The sequence below is a fragment of the Hyaena hyaena genome, unplaced genomic scaffold (genome assembly GCF_003009895.1).
Source record: "Hyaena hyaena isolate Hyena2069 unplaced genomic scaffold, ASM300989v1 scaffold_23, whole genome shotgun sequence".
Taxonomy (NCBI): domain Eukaryota; kingdom Metazoa; phylum Chordata; class Mammalia; order Carnivora; family Hyaenidae; genus Hyaena; species Hyaena hyaena.
In genome coordinates, this window is record NW_024080655.1 from 3,248,563 (window position 1) to 3,267,125 (window position 18,563).

General features: G+C 60.3%; 1 protein-coding gene across 4 annotated transcripts; it reads left to right on the forward strand.

Annotated features, from left to right (window-relative positions):
- The first annotated feature begins 3,027 nt into the window (after positions 1-3,027).
- On the forward strand, positions 3,028-17,724 carry TP53I11 (tumor protein p53 inducible protein 11). 4 transcript variants are annotated; one of them, XM_039226920.1, is made up of 9 exons: positions 3,028-3,167; positions 3,699-3,913; positions 12,679-12,752; positions 13,483-13,617; positions 14,237-14,295; positions 14,501-14,549; positions 14,854-14,950; positions 15,900-16,001; positions 16,672-17,724. In XM_039226920.1, the coding sequence occupies exons 4-9, from the start codon at positions 13,489-13,491 to the stop codon at positions 16,803-16,805; spliced, it is 570 nt and encodes a 189-aa protein (XP_039082851.1). In that variant the 5' UTR covers positions 3,028-3,167; positions 3,699-3,913; positions 12,679-12,752; positions 13,483-13,488; the 3' UTR covers positions 16,806-17,724. The 4 variants fall into 4 exon arrangements, with proteins under 4 accessions (XP_039082851.1, XP_039082854.1, XP_039082852.1 ...); XM_039226923.1 differs by lacking the exon at positions 13,483-13,617; XM_039226921.1 differs by lacking the exon at positions 3,699-3,913.
- Positions 17,725-18,563: the final 839 nt, after the last annotated feature.

Here is an 18,563-nt window from a genome sequence, read left to right on the forward strand (position 1 = left end):
TCTCCTGCACGGTAAATAAAGACGACACCTCCTTGTCAGCGCGCCAAAGCACCTGTTCTTGCCTAGATCCGGGGAGCACTTGATGAATGTCCGTTTCTACCTCACAGCGGCCCCGCAAAGTGCATTTTTTTGGTGCCCAGTGCAAAGATGAGGTAACAGAGAAGTTCGGAGCAGAATGCCAGTCGAAGGAACATTCCTGAACTAGATGCACATCGCTTTAGAAAACTCCGTAGGAAGGAAGAGGGCAAGAGCTTCTAATGGGTGCTTTAGGGACTTCGGGTGCCTGGGGTAACGGGTGCGTCTTCCTTCTCCACCTGCCTGTCAAGCCCTTTTCCCATTACTGTGAGCTGTTTCCATTGCTCTGTGCGTGTGCGTCTGTCTCCCAAGAGCTGTGAGCTCCCCAAGGACAGTGACTGGGTCCTGGTCACCCCCAGAGCCCAGCACCCAGCACCTTGCCTGGCACACAGGAAGGGCCCAGTCAACACTGCCTCCATCATGAGGACGGGGGGGGGGGGGGACAGCCTGCGCTCCCAGGCTCCCCACTGATGGGCCTGGGAAACAGAAGACGGAATCAAGACACCCAGGGCTCGAAGGTCACCCACGTCCTGTGCCACCTAAGGTGTGAACCCCTCTTCTAGCACCCCTCATTACCTCTTCCCTGGCTTCTGCTTGCATGCTGCTAGTGACAGGGTGCTCACTACTACTCAGGCAGCAGCTTACATGTTGGAGATCTTAGGGTGATTGTTACCAAATCCCTCCTCCCTCCTGTTACCAAATATATACACACATATATATACATATATATGTATATGCTGTATAGATATACATATACTATGTATATATATATACACAAAGTATACATATACTGTAATATATACAGTATACATATATTATACACATATATATATACACATATATGTATATACTGTATACATACACTATATATATAGACTATATATATATATACACAGTATACATATACATATATACACAGTATACATATACATATATACATAGTATATACATTATTTACATAATATATACAGTATACATATACTATACATATATACAGTATACATATACTATACATATATGTATATACATATATATATACATACATATATATAAACATACATATATATATATATATATATATATATATACACACACACCGGGGCAGCACTAGAAGTGTGTCCATGTCAAGAGAGGACACTCAGAGGTGACACTACACCCTAGCAAGGCAGGTGCCCTCCCTGTAGCAACCCAGAGCCTTGCATGCTGGGAAGAAGAGGCAACGAATGAACTCCTCATCCCAGCTTGAGCCAGCTCTGTTAAGGCAGAAAGTCGAGGCTCAGTTGTTGGAAAGATTACTATTGAGCCTCAACTCAGGTGGACCTTGGGTCTGTACTTCACCCAGCACACTCAGGGGCTCTCCCGACCTGTAGTTCTATCCATTCATTCACTCCCTTATCTATTCATTATCAGCTGTTGCTGGCTGGGTGTTTGGGCTGGGAGTGGGGACAGTGGCACTGAGGGCCACAGAGGCAGCTCAGGATCAGAGTCGCTGCCTTGGTAAAATCAGGACAGCTCATGGTCACTGAGACTCTCTATAAACCAGGCCCTGTTCCATTTGCTTTCGTGTAAAAGGCACGGCCTCTCCTGCCCAGTCCTAGCTGTGGGGAGAGCAGGCGGGAGTCTGCTTGGCAAACAGTTAGTGCTCAATAAGTGTGCGCTGCTGCTGTTCCACACTACCGGGGCAGTTCCTACTCTTGGTCACTCCCACTTTGTAGGCAGAGGAAATAAGCCACGTGGAGGTTAAGTAACTTGCCAAATGGCTGAGCCGGGGTTCAAACCGGCAGTCTAGTCCCAGAGCCTGCTTGATTAACCCTTCAGGACCTGGTGCTGAAAGAGCTCGGAACCTGGAGTCAAAGTGCCCAACTAGCTAGAGACCAGGGGCAACCACTCACCTCTGTCTGCTCTGTTTACTCATCTCATGAAATGGAATGTGTCATCAGCCTTGCCTCTGTCCCCACCCCCACTCCCATCAGATTAGAAGAGATGCAGGCATTTTTCTTAGAAGGAGGCTGCAAGGCGGTGAGATTTGGGGTGGGAGGCACGTTACTGGTCACAGGGGTTTGAAATGAGCCAGAAATGGGGGGGGGGCGTCGTTTGTTGGAGCTCCATTCCTAAAGGCTGACAGGCTCCCAGAGACCCCCAAACCACCCCATCACCCTCCCTCACCCCCACAGGATGTGCGACACCTGTGTCCCCCCCGCCAGTGTCCAGGAGCCCCAGATAAGAGCTTAGTCCCCTGACAGTGCAGTTTACAGCAACATCGCCGAGGCCGGGTCTTAGGATGAAGAAGGTGGATGGGATGGGCGTCATTTGGAGAGGGAGAGAAGGGGGAGGGGTCTAGGCTGGAAGCCCAAATCAGAAGCCGAGGACCTTCATCTGTAAAATGGGATTCATCACGCCGCCCTCATAGGCTGTTGCGAGAATCGGTTGAGTTGATGCTTGTAACTCCTCGCGCACACGGTGCCTGGCACGGAGCGCGCGCTCAGCAGATGGTGACCATTGTTAGTATTCCCTCCACACTTGGGTATCCACCAGCCAAAGCAGTCCCTTCCATTTTAGACCCTGGCCTAGGCCCCAGGGGATACCCCAAGGATATTGAAGACAGCGTGGTTTGCCAACCTATGGGGGTGTCGATAGTCTCACGAAAGGGGCGCGTCTTCAGAACTTGCCAAAAAAAAGTCTTCCTGGGCGCCGCGGGCCCTCGGCTTTGACTCTCCAGCGCCTTCTGCCGGGGCGTGAGCGCGCCCCCAACAGGCAGTCCCTGGGAAAGCCTCGGCGGGGGAGCCCCGGAGCCCAGTCGCCCCAACCCCTCTCCCCCTCCCGCCCGGCGGCCACCCTCGGGGGCGAGGCAGCCGGCGCGTGGGAGGGGACGGCGCGCCATTGGCTTGCGCGCGGGACCGAGAGGAGGGACCAGCGCGGGCCGCCAGACTCGGGTAAACCCCGGCGGCGCAGGACGCCGTGCGCAGTCCCGGCCGGCCCTGCCCTGCCCTGCCCTGCCCCGCGCGGGCGGCGCGATGTGAGGCTCCCGAGGGCCCGAGCGTCCCCCGGCTCGCCAGCCCCGCGCAGCGCCGGCGCCAGCATGCGCTAGGAACGTAAGTTCTGTTCCCCGCCGCCGCCTCCGAGCCCCGCACGCTCCCCTCCCGCCGCCGGCCGGTGCCTGCGCAGCGCAGCCCAGCCCAGCGGGGCGTCTGCGGCCGCAGGGTCGTGGGGACCCCGGGCGCGCGACCTGGACGTCCCAGGACCCTTTGGCCCCGGGCAGGTTCTGCCGGGACTCCAGGGGTCCCCTCCCGGACCCCCTCAAGGCGCAGTCCCCCAGCTCCTTCGGTTCCTTCCCTTGGCGCTCTTCACTCGCCGCCCTTCCCTGTGCCTCGGTTTCCCTCTCCCCCCTGGCTTTCTCGCTCCGATGTCTCTGCTCTGTTGGACTGTTTATGTCGCCCTTACCTCCCCACTGTGCTTTGGAGCAAGAGAGAAAGAGCGAACAGCAGTTTCTGTCTCCCTGGGGTCTGACTGTTGTCCCCGCGCTCGGTTCTCTGTCCCCTCCCCCCCATCGCCATTGTTCCCTGGTCCGAGGAGTGCGCGGCACAAACTTGCGAGTGCCCCTCCTTCTGCCTTCGCCCCCGCAGGGCCGCTGATCGCGGTGGCGGAGTTCCCGCTGGCCGGACCTACTGGCTCGGCCGGCCGTGGGGGCGCCCAGCAGCCCGGAGCTCCCCGCCTGGGGTCCCCAGCTCTCAGGCCCGGGTCTCAGAAAGTGGGTGAGCGTCTGGAGCTAGAAGATAAAGGACACGTTGGAGGAGGAAGGAGCCAGACTGGGAGAGACCCCCGTCTCCGGGCCGGGGAGGTAGGTAGGGGTGGGGGGTGGGGGGTGAAGGAGGAGGAGGCGGAAACCCAAGCCGCGCCTAAGCCCCAGTTGTTGGGTGGGAGGGTCGGGAAAGCGCAGGTGGAGACGACGCCCCCCAGCCTCCCCTAAGTCGCGCGCTCAGCAGGAAGGGGGCAGTGTGGGGCCATTGGCCTGACTCTGCGTGGGCTGGGGCTCCCTGACGTGGACACAATACTCACACCCACCCAGGGCGGGGGTCTGCTGAGGAACCGCCGGAACCCCGCGCGCATCCCCGGCGCGCCCCGCAGTCTCCGGCGCTGGCTTTGCGTCTCCTCGCCCCGCACTCCCCGCCCCCACCCAGTCCCGGGCTCCCGCCGCCCCCTCGCGGCCCCGGGGAGGGGGCGGTGGGGGCGAGTTTCTCCGCAGGAGCTGGGTGGGCGGGGGCAGGAGCAGGGCTGAGGCCGGAACGCCGCGGCTCCTCCAAAGCCCCGCGCTGATGGCCGAGGCCGACTTGGCGTCCCACCACTGCCCCGCGCGTCCTGGTTGATTTCCTTCAGACAAACTTTTCCTGGTGGGGGAGTCCCGCGGGGAGAGCGCATCTTGGCCGCAGGGATGCCCACCCCGGCTGTGCGGCCTCTTGAACTTACACGTGTGGTGGCCTGAGTGGAGAAGGCCACAGGCCTGTGCAGACCCTCTCTTCGAGCGCAGGGACACGGAGTGGGCTGAGTTGGGGGCGGGACCACGGGGGCCAGGAGCGGACGCTGCATTCCCTAGCGGAAGCCTCACACTAAGCCCAGGAGGAGGAAAGGTGTTTCTTGTTGGGTTGTTAGGAAAAAAGGCACTGTGTATTCTCCAGGTCTCTGTTATCCCATCTATAAAATGGGCTCTCTAGTCCCTGAGGTCCCCTCTGGCTACTGTACCCAGGAACCAGCTGCCCTGGCTTCAGTTTTTGGCCCACATTCTGTAGGTTTTATCAGTCCTTCCAGATTTGGAGGGAGGGCTGAGTGAGGCCCAAAGTGCAGTAACTTTTCCAACTCTGTACTCATCTTAGCATAACCCTCCAGCCCCTCTGGAGAAAGGCCTGCCCCTCACAGGCGTGCCTGGCAATGAAATTAGCAGTGACCCCTGGTGTACACAGTTCTAGTCTCTTCTTTACTTTTCACTTATTGAACAAATTGTTGGTGGGCCCTACACCAACGGCGATTTAGTGAGCCAAGTGCAGACACAGTTCCAGGCACTGAGAGATAGCTGAGAACAAAATGAAGATTTTCTCCCTCACGGCGCTGACACTTAAAAGGGTAGAGGGACAAATAATAAAATAAATTATATAGCTTATGAAGGGGGAAAAGTTGAGTGTCAGGGGCTGTTGAGGCCAGGGGTGGTCAAGGAGGCCTCCCGGAGGAGGTGACTTGTGTGCCAAGGCTTCGAAAAACCGAACTGTGGGAATAGCTTGGGGGAGATCAAGAGCCTGCTCAGATCAGCCTGTGCAAAGGCCCTGAGGCTGGAATGTGCCTGAGAGCCAGTAAGGAGCCAGGGTGGCTAGGGTGGAGTGAGGGGGTGGGGAAGAGATGGGAGGCAAGGTTGGCTGGAAAGGAATGAAGCCTGTCTGTTTCACAGAGGAGGGAAGTGATGCTCGGAGGGAGCATGTAAGTTACCCCAGGACATGAAGCGGTGGCAACAGGGCCGGGTGCGTTATGTGCTCACTCCTGGCCTGTAACATTTTCATGTCACCCCTCAGCTCAGCTACTCTTTGGCCACATTGGCTTGTGGCCCTGCCAGAGCCAGGCCTGGCCAAGAGCTGGAAACGTGGAGGGGAGCCCCCCCCCCGGGCTTAGTACTTCTTGGGGTCCCATACCCCGGCAATCGTTGCCAACCCCCTCCCCACGTTCTCCCTGCCCGGCTGTCGTGAGTGCCTCCCAGCATCATCTTCCTCCGGACCTGCGAGACCCAGTTCTCTTCCCATTTCCTTCTTTGGCCATCCCCGGTAAACACCGCATCCTGTATCCACATGTAGCCCCTTGAAGGGGACCGTTCTGAAGCTGGTATGATGAAGGGAGAAACTGAGGCAAAGAAGCGGAGTCTCTTAGCCTGAGAATAACAGCAGCAACGTTGTCACTGAGCTTTCACTGTGAAACAGGTACTGTTCTAGGTGTTTTTGTGCATCTCCTCATCAGTGGATGGTAGTGGCATTATTGCACCCATTTAACAGATGAGGAAACAGAGGCCTGGATAGGTGGTGTCACTGGCCCAAGGCCATGCAGGTACACGAGCCTTTGGAGTCTTAACCTATTCCTTTGATCACTAAGCCAGAGCCCCGAACGCAGGGGGAGAAGGTCAGTCCCGGCTGGCCCCTCAGCGTCCTGGGAAGAGTACAGGGACCCTCTGCTGCCTTCCCCAACCCACCCGGAGGGCAGATCACCTATTGCTGCCAGAGAAGTTGTTATCCTTGCAAGGAAGCTCCTTTTGCCCTCCTGGTTGGGGGTGGGGGGAGCGGTAGGGGGATTGACATCTGTCCACTGCCCCCTCACAAGACTCTGGCCACGTCACAACCGGAAGCCAGGCTGTCCCCATGATCATGGCCCCATGGGACCCGGACTTGCCTTCGAGGGCCCTGACGCGGCCACCAGGCTGTCGGGAGGCAGGCCCATTCCCGGCTTGAAAAGGACAGAAATTCCCCACGCGCTCTGCCCTTTGTGAGTGATGACGGTCGGGGACGGGGAAGACCCTGTCGGCCACCTGCGAGTGACGATGGATGGCGGTCAGGGGCTGAGTCCCCCTTGCACACAGCAGCGGTCTCAGAGCCAGGGGTGAGGCGCAGCGATGCCCATCCTCGTCCCCGGCTCTCCCACCCTTTCCAACACCGCAGGGAAAGTTTATTTTGTTTTACTTTTTTGTCCCTGAAGATTTGGAGATATTTGTTTATGATGCAAGTTCGGGCTTCCCTCTGCTGTTCTGGAAATCAGGCACCTTCAAAACAGAGAGAACTCGTAGATAAAACATGCGTGTCCCCGGAGGCCACCGGGCAGCTGGGGCTTGGTGTGCTGCTGGCGTGTGGATTTAGAAGCCGGATCCCGGCTCTCGCAGCCTTGGGGGCGGGGGGTGCGGCCACACTCCCGGTTCTTTAATTTTCTAAAACGAAGACACTGAACCTCCCAAGAGGGCCCTGGCTTTCCCGCGGTGGCTGACTCTCCGGTGACCTCAGCTGTCCTGTCTCCCCGCAGTGACTCAGGGCTTGGCTGCCAGCTCCCACGTTCCTGGAGGTTCCTGGAAACGGGATGTGGAATCCCTTTCTTGACTCAGGAGCTGGGCTGTCGCCCCGGCGGGATGTGCATCGCGCTCTGTCCCCTCCTCTGCTAGTTCTACCTGTCACCCTGCCCCTTGCATTGGCGCTGAGCCCGGAGGTGACGCGGGACTCTCGAAGAGATGATACAGCCCTGCGCCTGGCTGGCTCCCCATCCACTCGCCAGTGTGGCAGGCTCGGGAGGGCTGGGGCCTTAGAATAACTACACTCTAGAGGGGTGGGCCACACCGGGGCCCGCAGGACCGAACCTGCCCCTTGGGAGCCCTGGGGGTGACATCAGTGAGTAGCTGCATCAGTCCAGCCCCCTTGGTGTCCCGTGACTGCTTCGCTTTGCTGTAGCTTTGCCGACAACCTAGTGCATCGGGCTTTATGACCCCCACTCACCGTGCAGGATGGTTAATCCGCTCCAAGGCCTGGGGCTGGTAATGAACATGAGTCGTCCTTCGGCCACAGCCCTCTCCCCGACAGTCCTGAAGATGTGAGATTCACTCTGCCTGCGGGCCCAGGCTGGGGGCGTCTGGGATCTTTAGACCCCATCTTGGCCGAGGGGCGATGGGCTGCCCCAGGACGGGGCGATGGGGTGAATAATGGAGGGCCTAGCCTCCGTGGCCTCCTTGCTTGGGCTCTGCCTTCACCTCCACTTCTCTCTGAGCAGGACCCGGAGGCTCTGTGCCTCACTGTCCCCTCCCCTGGCACTGCCCTGTCCCAGACCCTGTCCCAGCTATTTTCCACCAGTGTGGTAACAGAACACTGGGCCTCCCCGCCACCCTTTCCCGGTCCCGTGGAGCCACAGGGCCTTTGCCTGAGGGAGGCTGGACCCCAGGAAGGAAAGATTAGTTCTTCGTAGAGGTCAGGTTCACCAGACATCACCACTACCCCTGCGCCCACTCCCCCCCCACCCCCGCCTCCTCTCAGGATGTCTATCTGAAGAGCCATACCTTGGTTCACATTTCAGCCCTGCCACGTACGCTGAGAAGCTTGAATAAGTCACGTGGGCCTTAGTTTCCTCATCTGTAGAATGGGGGTGACCATACAGCCCTTCTCCTAAGGCTGTCATGGGGGCTGCGGACAATTCCCGGTCTGGAAGTACTCACCCGTCCCTGCCCCCACCCCTGGGGCGGATGCACTTGGGGGCATTTCCTACCAGATGGGGAGGGACAGGTGTACCGTCCCTCCAGCAGAGGATCTTGTTCGAAAAGTGAGTAGTTCTTGGCTCTGATGCTCAGCCACAGGGATTCCCCGCCAGATCCCTGGGGGGCTCAGCAGCTGGTGGGTGTTCTGGGCCCCAGGCCCCCTTCCTCTCCTCTCCTGTCCCTCTGCTGGTCAGGCTTCTAACCCAGCCCTCATGGGTGCAGTCTCTGTGCCAGAGACAGCTCTGCAGCCTGGCCGTTTCTATGGAAACCAGGCAGCCATAGCGGGGTGGGGAGAGGTCCTTTAGGACCAGCAGGGGAGTGAGGCCCCGGCCCCACCTGACCTGCCGCCCCGTGGGCAGTGTCGTTAACTGCTGTCCTGTACGGAGCACACAGCCCGTGCCCAGCCCCCACCGCCTCCCTCAGTGTCTCATCGCGCCCTGGGAGCTAAAAAGTGGTTGCCTGTTTTCACCAGGGACGAGATGGAAGCTCAGAGCGGTCAGGGAACTTTCCTGAGGTCACAGACGAGTTAGAGAAAGAGTGGAGGCTTTAGCCCAAGTTTGCCTGATGGTTAAGTGTATACCCGCTCCCCCGCCCCCTTCTCCCCTGACAAGCCTGTCCCTTCCTGGCCTCTGTGTCATCATGACCTCTCTTACTGCCACCGGGAGCTGTCAGGGGCGCTCCTCTGGCCCCAAGGCGTCTCTGCACTGGATGGGCGGGGGGTGGGGGGGTGGGGGGGGTGGCAGGAAGTCAACCTCGGCCAGCAGTGGGGGCTCTCAACCCTTCCCCACGTGGTCACAAATACTCGCTGAGCACCGCACATGCTGGAAGGGCCCCAGTCTCAGCCAGGAAGACCTACAGAACTCCTGCCGTGCGCCAGCCTTCCAGTGATGGCTGCTTCCCCCCTGTCCTGGCCCTCGCCATTTCCTGGCCCCCCCCACTCCGTGCCAGGCCCTTCGCCAAGACATTTGTACCCACTCTCCTGTGTCCTCAGCACCCTGGACCCGCTTGTCCGAGGCCACCAGCCAGTCAGATACGAACCCAGGCCTGCCTGACGGTGGAGCCCCTTTCCTGTGGTCTGCGAGCAGCTCCTGTGTGGCCCGAGGCAGACCCTGCCCTCTCTGGACCTCAGCTTTCTGACCTGTCCGCTGTGTGTTGGGAACACAGCCTCCCTCGGGCCCTGCCACATCTAACTGAGTGTGATCTTGGGTGCTCTGGGCGGTTCGAGAGGCATGCCTGCCCTGTCCCCACTGTCACTCGCCCGTGCTGGCCCAGCGCCTACCTCGGGCCGAGGCCCAGTGGGGAGATTCTTGAACCACATAACAGCCCTGCCTTCGGAGCCCTGGGTCTCCGGGACCCCAAGTGCCCACCATGTGACTAGGCGTCTGGGCTACAAGTGGCCAGTGGTCGCCCACACTGGGACCCATGGGAGTCCGGGGGAAGGAGGGAGGGGCTGTGTCCTGGGAAGGCTGCCTGGAGGAGGGGCCATGCAGCTCAAAAGAACCAGGAGTGTCGAGGGGCCAGATCAGAGGGCAGGGAGGACCCTCCTGGGGGCTGTCGTTCTGGCTTTATTGGGAACTGAAGCCAGAGAGGCCAGCCAGGGGTGGGGTCCAGAGGGTGCTGGCCTGTTCCTTGCTGGCTGGTCCTCCTCCATGCGCCCCTTCCCTCGGCCTCCCCCGCAGCCTGGCCTCACCTGGGGGAAGCCCTGGGGCCTTTCCGAAGGCAGCTGCTCTAGAAAGGAAGCTCCCGCCCTATGGGCAGGCTTTTTCCATTGTGCACGGCTGAATGGCCAAGGAAGAAAGGGAAGTGGGAGCGTGGGGGGCAGGGCACTTTGCCCCAGGCCCCGCCCGTGCCGCTCCCTTACCCTCCAGCACTGCACAGTGAGAATGTTCTCATTACCCCCATTTCCTGGGGGCAGAAACTGAGGCCAGCGAGCTGCCCAAAGCCCTACAGCAGGTAAGGGGGCAGAATCCGGATTCGAACGCACATCTGGGTCAGCCGTGGTGCAGGGAGTGGAGCAAAGGAAGGTGCCCTCTGTCCTCACTTAGGTTGAAATGAGACCAGGCTGGGGCTGCCTGGGGGGCTCGGTCGGTTAAGCCTCTGACTGTTGATTGTGGCCCAGGTCATGATCTCCTGGTTTGTGGGATCGATCCCTGTGTCGGGCACCGTGCTGATAGCACGGAGCCTGCTTGGGATTTTCTCTCTCTCCCTCTCACCCTGCCTCTCTCTCTCTCTCTCAAAAGAAATAAACATTAAAAAAAAAAATGAGGCCAGGCTGAAAACACCTGGAGTGGGAAGGGAGGCAAGTTCAAGGGCAGATCTGAGGGGGGGCGGCATAGGAAGGAGTGGTTTGCCTTGGCCGCAGGGCATATGGAGGGGCGGTGGGTCTATGGGAGTGAGGCAGCTGTCCCCCGGCCCTCCCCGGGCAGGGCCCTGTGCTGTGGGTGAAGAAGGGACAGAACTCAGTGCTCAGAGGGGTTAGCTGTGCAGAGGCGGGTGCAAGGGATCCCCCTCTCTGGAGATTTCCCTCTCCCGGGAGGCCCTTGGGCCTGTTGCTGGTGGTGAGCTCCTTGCTGGGGGGCTGGGCTCCTGGGGAGGCCACAGCGGGGCCCACCAGCCCAGGTACCCGATGATGGTGCCTGTGGATAAAGCCTGTCCCACCCAAGAGCGGTGCTGATGTCCAACGGAGCCCAGGACCCCGGAGTCCCCTTTCTGTACCCAGTCCCTGCGGGCTGGCACGGCCACACCCCACAGCCTCTGCTCCATGGGTTCAGGCCTGGAGCGCAGAGGGAAGTGCTGTGTACGTGTTGGTGGCGAGGGGTCACCGGGCGGAGGAGGGCAGCTGATGGCCTGAGCTGGGGTCGCTGACACAGCCCTGGCCTGGTGGGCTTGGTCTGAGTGCCAGCCTTATGCCATGGGCTGAGATCTGTTGGTAACCGTCAGACTCTGCAAATGGCCCCGCGGTCCTCCAGCGAGTGACTGGCTCGATGCACTGTCCGTCTGTCCCGTGGAGTGTTACTGGGCCACAGAGAGGGACAGGCAGCTGAAGGGCCAGCAGCCCGATGACTCTGAGAGGCAGGCCGTTCACGGCACTGAGTGAAGCAGCCGGTCTCTCACGGTTCTCGTCCATATGATTCTATTTACGTAGCATCGTGGGAAAAAGACAGACAAAGCCAGGGTGCCGGCCAACAGATGGGTGGTGGCCTGGGGCTCGGGGTTGAGGGGACGCTGTACCCGGAGCAGGTGTCCTGATTTGCAGGTGGTAGTTACACGAATCTACAGTGTCCCGAAATGTGTGGGACTGCAAACAAACAAAAAAGTCAGTTCTGCAGTATGTAAATTAAAGAAAGAAAGGCTAGAGGGGAGGCCGGAAGAGGAAGGAGGGGTGAGGGCCGGGCCACCCGGTGTTTCCTTTGCTGAGGACCGGTGAGGGGGGGGCGAGCCCCAGCTGCCACCAGCAGTGGCTGGCTGCCTCTTGCAGGCTCTCTCGAGTGGGTCCGCCTGGGAGTGGGAGGGACACCCACTGACTGTGGTCTCTGGAGTCATGAGGAGTGGCGGCCGGTGCTGAGGTGTGGGGACAGCGCCGCGCCCTGAGGAATAGTGTGCTTGAACCCTGCCTTCTCCGTGGGGCTGGCCACCTCCCCCCAAGGTGGCCTTCCTGGCCACCTCCGCATACCTCCCCTACGTCAGGGTGAGTGTGTGGGGAGGGGACGGTGCAGCTACAAAGGCTGGGGGGTTGGGCGGGCCCTTGGCCTTGAACATCACTCACTGGAGACCGTCAATACCAACTGGCATGGTTAATTCCAAACTTGAGGCTGCTTAGCTACTTCCCTGCTGTACCCCAGTCTAAAGCCGCACCACCCACACGCCCACAGTTGCATTCTCTGTTCTGATGTCGATTTGTCGGGGTGCTTTATTTTCTTGTAAGATGCTGGGAGGCTGGAAAACCAGAGGTGACTCCAGGGCATCTCTGCCTCTGGCTGCCCTGACCGGGGCTTGGAGGGCGAGACTTGGCAGGCGTCACACCCCCAAGCTGGCAGCCAGCCGGGCTGGGACCCAGGTCTGAGGCCCCGTGGGCAAGGTCCAGCAAGCCCAGCAGGGGGGATAGGCAATGTCTGTGAATGAAGGTAGTTCTCCGGCCTTGCCAGAGGGTAGTGGGGCTGGACTGAGATGCTGGAACACGCCACGCAGCGGGGTGGGGGCTAATGGAGTGACTCAACTCTGTTGGACTTGATTTCCTCATCTGTAGAATGGGTGTAAATAGTTGCCGTGACACGCTGGCTGTTCCCAGCCCAGTGCCAGCCTTTGGAAGCCTTTGCCTCACCGGTGTCTACACTTTTATCTCCTTTGCATAGGTGTTGTGCTGATTGAAGGGAAGGACCAGCAGTCAGCTCATCTCTGTGTCTCCCAGACCCGTGCCAGGCACACAGTAGGTGCTCAGGACCTGGGCCTGGGTGGGGGTGGGGCCTGTGGAGGATCATGAGCAGACCCGGGGAGGGGACGAGGCTGGCAGGGGGTGCCCCCAGCAGGGAGGGGCACCGGCCTTCTGCCAGCTGTCCTGGCCGTCCTTCCCCTGGCTCCGATGGGTCCTGGGGTCACCCTGCTCCCCTCTTCCAACCCAGTTTGAGGGAGGTTGTCCCGGAGACAGGAAGGGAATCTTGCTGGGCAGAGGGATGGTCAGGGCAAAAGTTCGGTGGGGGACCTGGACCCCATCTCTCAGCCAGATCATCCCTCTTTTGGCAAGACTGGCCCAGACTCCTGATTGTCCCCCCTTCCTCCCCCACCACCACCAACCTTTGGACGTTGGTCTCCATCTGGGCCCGAACGCCCTTCCTCCAGGGCCGACTGAAAGGCATCTGGCCTGGTTCCCTGAGGTGTATCATGTCCCTGGAGGCCCTATAGGCTCACAGAGCTGGAAGGGCTTTAGGAACACGCTCCCCCACCCATTTTATAGACGAGGAAGCTGAAGCTGGAAGGGGGAGAGACCCCTCACACAGCCAGGTGCTAAGCCAGGGCCCTCAGATTTCTTGTGGGTGTTCCACCTGCCCCCACGCCGACAGGGTGACCTCTCCGGGCCCTCAGGTCCCGTGTGGTTGCCCCTGACGTCTGGAAGCTGGGCAGGGCCTGTGGCTGAGGCTGGGGTCTCCCCTTGGCTCCAGGACAGGATGGCGGCCAAGCAGCCCCCACCTCTCATGAAGAAGCACAGCCAGACGGACCTCGTGAGCCGCCTGAAGACCCGCAAGATCCTTGGCGTGGGCGGGGAGGATGACGACGGGGAGGTGCATCGCTCCAAGGTGGGCCCGGGGCCTTCCACTGGCCGCGCCCAGGGGTCCACCTCGACCCCCAGCTGGGAGGCAGGTTCTGCCTGCCTGGCGTCTGGGAGAAGAGCAGCTTGGCCTGTGTTGCTGCAGGAGCCCCAGGACTTGGCTCATTTTTTTTTTCTAGGAACTTAATGGAGATGTCAGGGGAATAATAACAAAAACGAAGACAGATCGTTAGAATGAATTTCGTGCTTATTATGTGCCCGTTACCACAACAGTTGCTTTACAAGTATTGTTTAAGCCCGTTAAGTCCTGGGAGATACTTACTGATACATTTTATAGATAAGGACACTGAGGCTCAGAGTGGTCCAGGACTTGCCCAAGGCCGTGCCCATAAGTGTCAGAGCCAGGCTTCGAGCCCGTGTCTAGCAGACCCCTGAGCTTTTATTCTTACCCAGTGTATTTTCAACTCCCTGTAAACTCTGGTGTCAAGAAGAGGCAGGGGTTGGGGGTATGGTCTTAGTGTGACCTTCCAAGCCTGGGTGACCTTTTGGCTAAGCAGAAGTGCCCAGGTGGGTCCCCAGGATGCCAGGGGGCTCCGGGAGGGGAGCGGGTGGGCCGGGAGTGCCCCCTGACCCCGGTCTGTCCACAGATCAGCCAGGTCCTGGGCAATGAAATCAAGTTTGCCGTTCGGGAGCCTCTGGGGCTGAGGTGAGCACTTGCGTGTGAGTTCTGGCACTGGCGGGCTTGTGGGGGAGGGCTGCTTGAGCCCCTCTGTCCACGTGCCTGAGGTGGCGTCCCGTCCCCCCGACTCCAGCCATCCCTGGACACCTTGGCTGGAGAGGGGAGGGTCCCCTGGGGCCTGGACATGGCAGCGAGGGGCCTGCCTGTGACCCGTCTCTCCATTTGTCCCCAGGGTCTGGCAGTTTGCTTCTGCTGTGCTCTTCTCCGGCATTGCCATCATGGTGAGCCCCCACCCTTGGCCCTGGCTCTGGCTGCCTGTGTCCTGCTCCCTCCACAGCCCCAGCTCCGGACACTCATCCAGCCTGTACCCAGCCTGCTCTGGAGCACACTAGGTCCCTCCTTGTCCCCCGGGAATCCAGAGCCTTCTGTCCCGGCACGGAAGGCTGGGGGACTGTCAAGGTTCTGGCAATGGACTGCCCCAGGAAACTCAGCCCTGCTTCTGGGGGGAAGGAAGGACATGTCCGGGGGATGTTTCAACAGCGACCCCCACCAGCTTCACCCTGGACTTCCCACCCGTGTCCACAGGCCCTCGCCTTCCCTGACCAGCTCTATGATGCGGTCTTTGATGGGGCCCAGGTGACCAGCAAGACCCCCATCCGCCTCTATGGAGGGGCCCTCCTCAGTGAGTACTGCTAGGGCAGATGCTGGAGACCACCAGGGACCAAGAAGGGCACAGGGGAGCCTTTGTGCAGGGGTTCACCTTCTCGGCAACCCCCCTCCCTCCCCTTCCACTGAGGAGTCTGTGTCGGCTGGGTGTGTGCTGCCATCTAGTGGCCACTGCTGGAATGGACCCAGAGGACCAAGGCAAACACTGGGTGCTTACTGTGTGTAGCCGACACCTGGTCATCCCGGTACAGAGATGAATGAGGCTTGGGCTCTGCCCTCCAGGACCTCACAGCCTAGAGGAGGAGACACGAGCAACATGGTGTCTGCAAAACCCCTCCCACCCCTGGGCCTCTTATCGGAACCATTCTGTTTCCTGTCTAATCTGTCACACCCAGTGCCTAGTGGGAAGCTGAATCACAGCTTTTAACGCCTAGCACAGTAGTGTCCCTCCTCTTCTCTAAAACATTCGATGGCTCCCTTTGCCTTCAGAATAAAGGTCCAGCCCCTCCACCTGGCATTTGCGGTGGTCTGCGGGGTGGACCCAGCCTGCCTTCCCAGACCCGCCTCCCCCACGCCCCACCGTGGGCTCTGGACTCCAGCCACAACTCACGATGCCCAGTCCCCCGTTTCAGAAAGCCTCTGTGCCTTTGCACATGCAGTTTCCCCAACCTTATGCTCATTGCACTTTTACTCATCCTTCAAGGGTCTGCACCAGTACTGGGGTGGGGATGGGGGGGGGGCTGGTGGAGATTGGGGTGGCTTCAAACACATCACCTATGCGGTGGGAGAGCTAGGGTGATGGGTTAGGTGGGGGGGCTTTTAATTTGAGGAGTGGGGGTGGGGCATGTGGAAGTCCGGGATCCTGGCAACTCTGCCAAACGGAGGAGGAGGAACGCGCCCCTGCCCCAAGGGGGTGGGTGGTTCAAGACGCCATCCCCAGTCAGCTCTTTGTCCCCCCCTCCCAGGCATCTCCCTGATCATGTGGAATGCTCTCTACACGGCTGAGAAAGTTATCATCCGATGGACCCTGCTCACCGAAGCCTGTTACTTTGGGGTCCAGTTCTTGGGTGAGTCCTGAGGTGGCCCGGGGACAGGTAGGCTAGGGGTGGGGACAGGGCTGCTTGGACCCTGGCTTTCCAGCTCTTGCTGCCTGGTCTCCAGGAAGTGGTGAAAATCCGTCTGAGGGGGAGGCCCTCACGTGGCCCTGTCTACCTGTATGTCTGCGCACCTGTGCTCATCACACCCCCACACACCTGTCTCCTCTTGAATACGGTGCACGCAGACCCACACGTATGTGTGCACCTGCAGCCTCCTGTACCCATCGTTCACGTGTGCCCCCAGCGCGGGGGTGACAGCACACATGCTCGCCCTTGTCCCCGGTACCTGCCATGTGGGGGGACGTCACCACAAACATGTCCATGATCTCCCAGCTCAGCACGTCATCCCTTTTTTTTTTAAATTTATGTATGTATTTTGAGGGAGAAAGAGAGAGAGAGTGCGGGAGGGGCGGAGAGAGAGGGAGAGATGGAGAATCCCAAGGAGGCTCCGCACTGTCAGTGCAGAGCCCGATGCGGGGCTCGAACTCACGAACAGTGAGATCACGACCTGAGCTGAAACCAAGAGTCAGACGCTTAACTGGCGGAGCTGCCCCGGGCACCCGTCCGTGTGTCGGCCTGTGTGGAGAGTGAGGCACAACCCTCCTCTGACACCTGTCCCTTCCCGGTCTTTGTCCCGCAGTCATCACGGCCACACTCGCCGAGACGGGCCTCGTGTCCCTGGGGATTCTGCTGCTCTTGGCCAGCCGCCTCCTTTTCGTCGTCATCAGCGTTTACTACTATTACCAAGTCGGCCGAAAACCCAAGAAGGTCTAGCCACTCGCTGGGCCGGGGAGGCCCCGGGGCCTTGGTTTCCCTCTGGCTCCTGGAAGACAGGAAGGACCGGGCCCTGTGCCAGGCCTGCCGCAGGCAGGCGGGGCTGATGGCCTTCCTTTCCTCCTGGGCACCCCCGAATGCTGTGACCCCCCCCCCGGGCTTTCAGGTCTGGGGAGGGACAGGCCTCTCGCACCCGTGTCCTTCGCCCCACGCAGTGACGCCTCCTTTTCTTGGGTCTCTTGGTCTCCGGATTCCCTGGACAGATACTGACTGAAGAGCTTGACTCAGGGGGGATTGGGCTAAGGTGAGGTTCCTGCCCCTTCTGCCAGGAGGCCCTCTTTGGTTTAAGAGGGGCTGAGCACTGTCTCCCCGCCCTCCCCACACCCCCAGCCAATCTGGTGCCCACGCAGTTGAAGGTGGCCTCCCCTTAGGCCTGGAAAAATCGAGAATCTGACCCTGTGCCCAATCCTCCCCACCTGCGGGGCTGCCCTCTGCCCCTAACACACACGCCTGCCCCCCCGCACCCCCCGCAGCCCAGGTGCCGCTGACACGCAGGGCTGGCCGTCTTTGAGCTGGCACCTCCCTTTCAGCCTCTCTGGGAAGCGGGCCGCCTGGAGCCAGAGCCCGGTCCCCGGCCCCAAGCCCCCATTCCCCCACTGGCCGGGGTCCCGAGGCTGCCAGCAGCCCCGCCCCCAGGCCGGCCCGGACAGCGGACTCGGAGAGGAGTGGAGCCCCTGGGATGGGGTTTAGAGGTGAGGAAGAACGAAGTGGTGGCATTTCCTTGTCCCTTGGATTGTCCCTCGGGGTCTGCCCGGCTCAGTCCCCTCACACACCTCCCCCTCCCCCCAGGGTGCTGCCTGCAGGGTAGGGCTGGGTGCCCTTCAGACTCAGCATCGGAAACAAATATTTCAGCAGGCCACTCCTCTAACATTGTCCCCTCCCCCCCGCCAAAGTGCCCCGGAGGAGGCTAACAAGCGGTTCCCTCGGAGCTGAAGACCCCCCGCCCCTTCCTGTGCGCCCCCCTTCAGCCCTCATCCTCGAGGCCCTCCTCCCCTCTAGGCCACAGTGTGCACTGGCCCTCGCAGCCTGGGGACAGGTGTAGGGAAAGGCCGCCTGGGCCCCAGATGTGCGTCTCATCTTGGGGTGTCAGGTGCAGCCCTGCTCCAGCCGCTGCCAGGTGGCCTTCTGCCTGGGAGCCCTGCCCCACCCCACATCCCCAGGCCCACCTGTCCCCGCAGACCCGCTGTCCCCGCTCCTGTCCCACGGCAGCGGCAGAGAGGGCCCCGGTCGCTAAGGAGAGGCTGCTCTTTCCTGAGCTGCACCCCTTGCCCCTGTTGCTTGTGCGTCTCCCCAGAGCCAGCTGCTCGCTGACAAGCCCTGGCCACACAGGGTGCCTGCCACCGCCTCGGAGAGTCAGGTCCGTGGGCAGTGCCCGCAGGCCCCGGTCACGGCCTCCATCAGACCCAGGGCCTCGCTGATCCTTTGGCGGGTGACAGGTGGATTGTCCTAGTCACCATGGGGATGCTGGACCAATGGTGGATCAATACCCCCCCCATCCTCGGGGGTGGGGGGCACAGTCAGGGGAGTAGAAAGTTCAGGCTTTGTGGTCTGGGTGAGGCACCTGCTGGGCTGGCCAGGCTGGGGTGGGGGCGGGGCGGGCGGGGGCCTGGCCTTGTCCCTTGGGCGGTAATGAGGGCCTGCTGGGATGGTGCGGTCATGAACTTCTGTGCCGCCTGCTTGGACCTCAGAGCTAGGCCC

Excerpts from the sequence above, each read along its gene's own strand:
- TP53I11 (XM_039226920.1), top strand. The coding sequence starts at position 13,489 with ATGGCGGCCAAGCAGCCCCCACCTCTCATGAAGAAGCACAGCCAGACG. Across the intron at positions 14,296-14,500 it reads CGGGAGCCTCTGGGGCTGAG|GGTCTGGCAGTTTGCTTCTG; the intron begins GTGAGCACTTGC and ends ATTTGTCCCCAG. Across the intron at positions 16,002-16,671 it reads CTTTGGGGTCCAGTTCTTGG|TCATCACGGCCACACTCGCC; the intron begins GTGAGTCCTGAG and ends TTTGTCCCGCAG.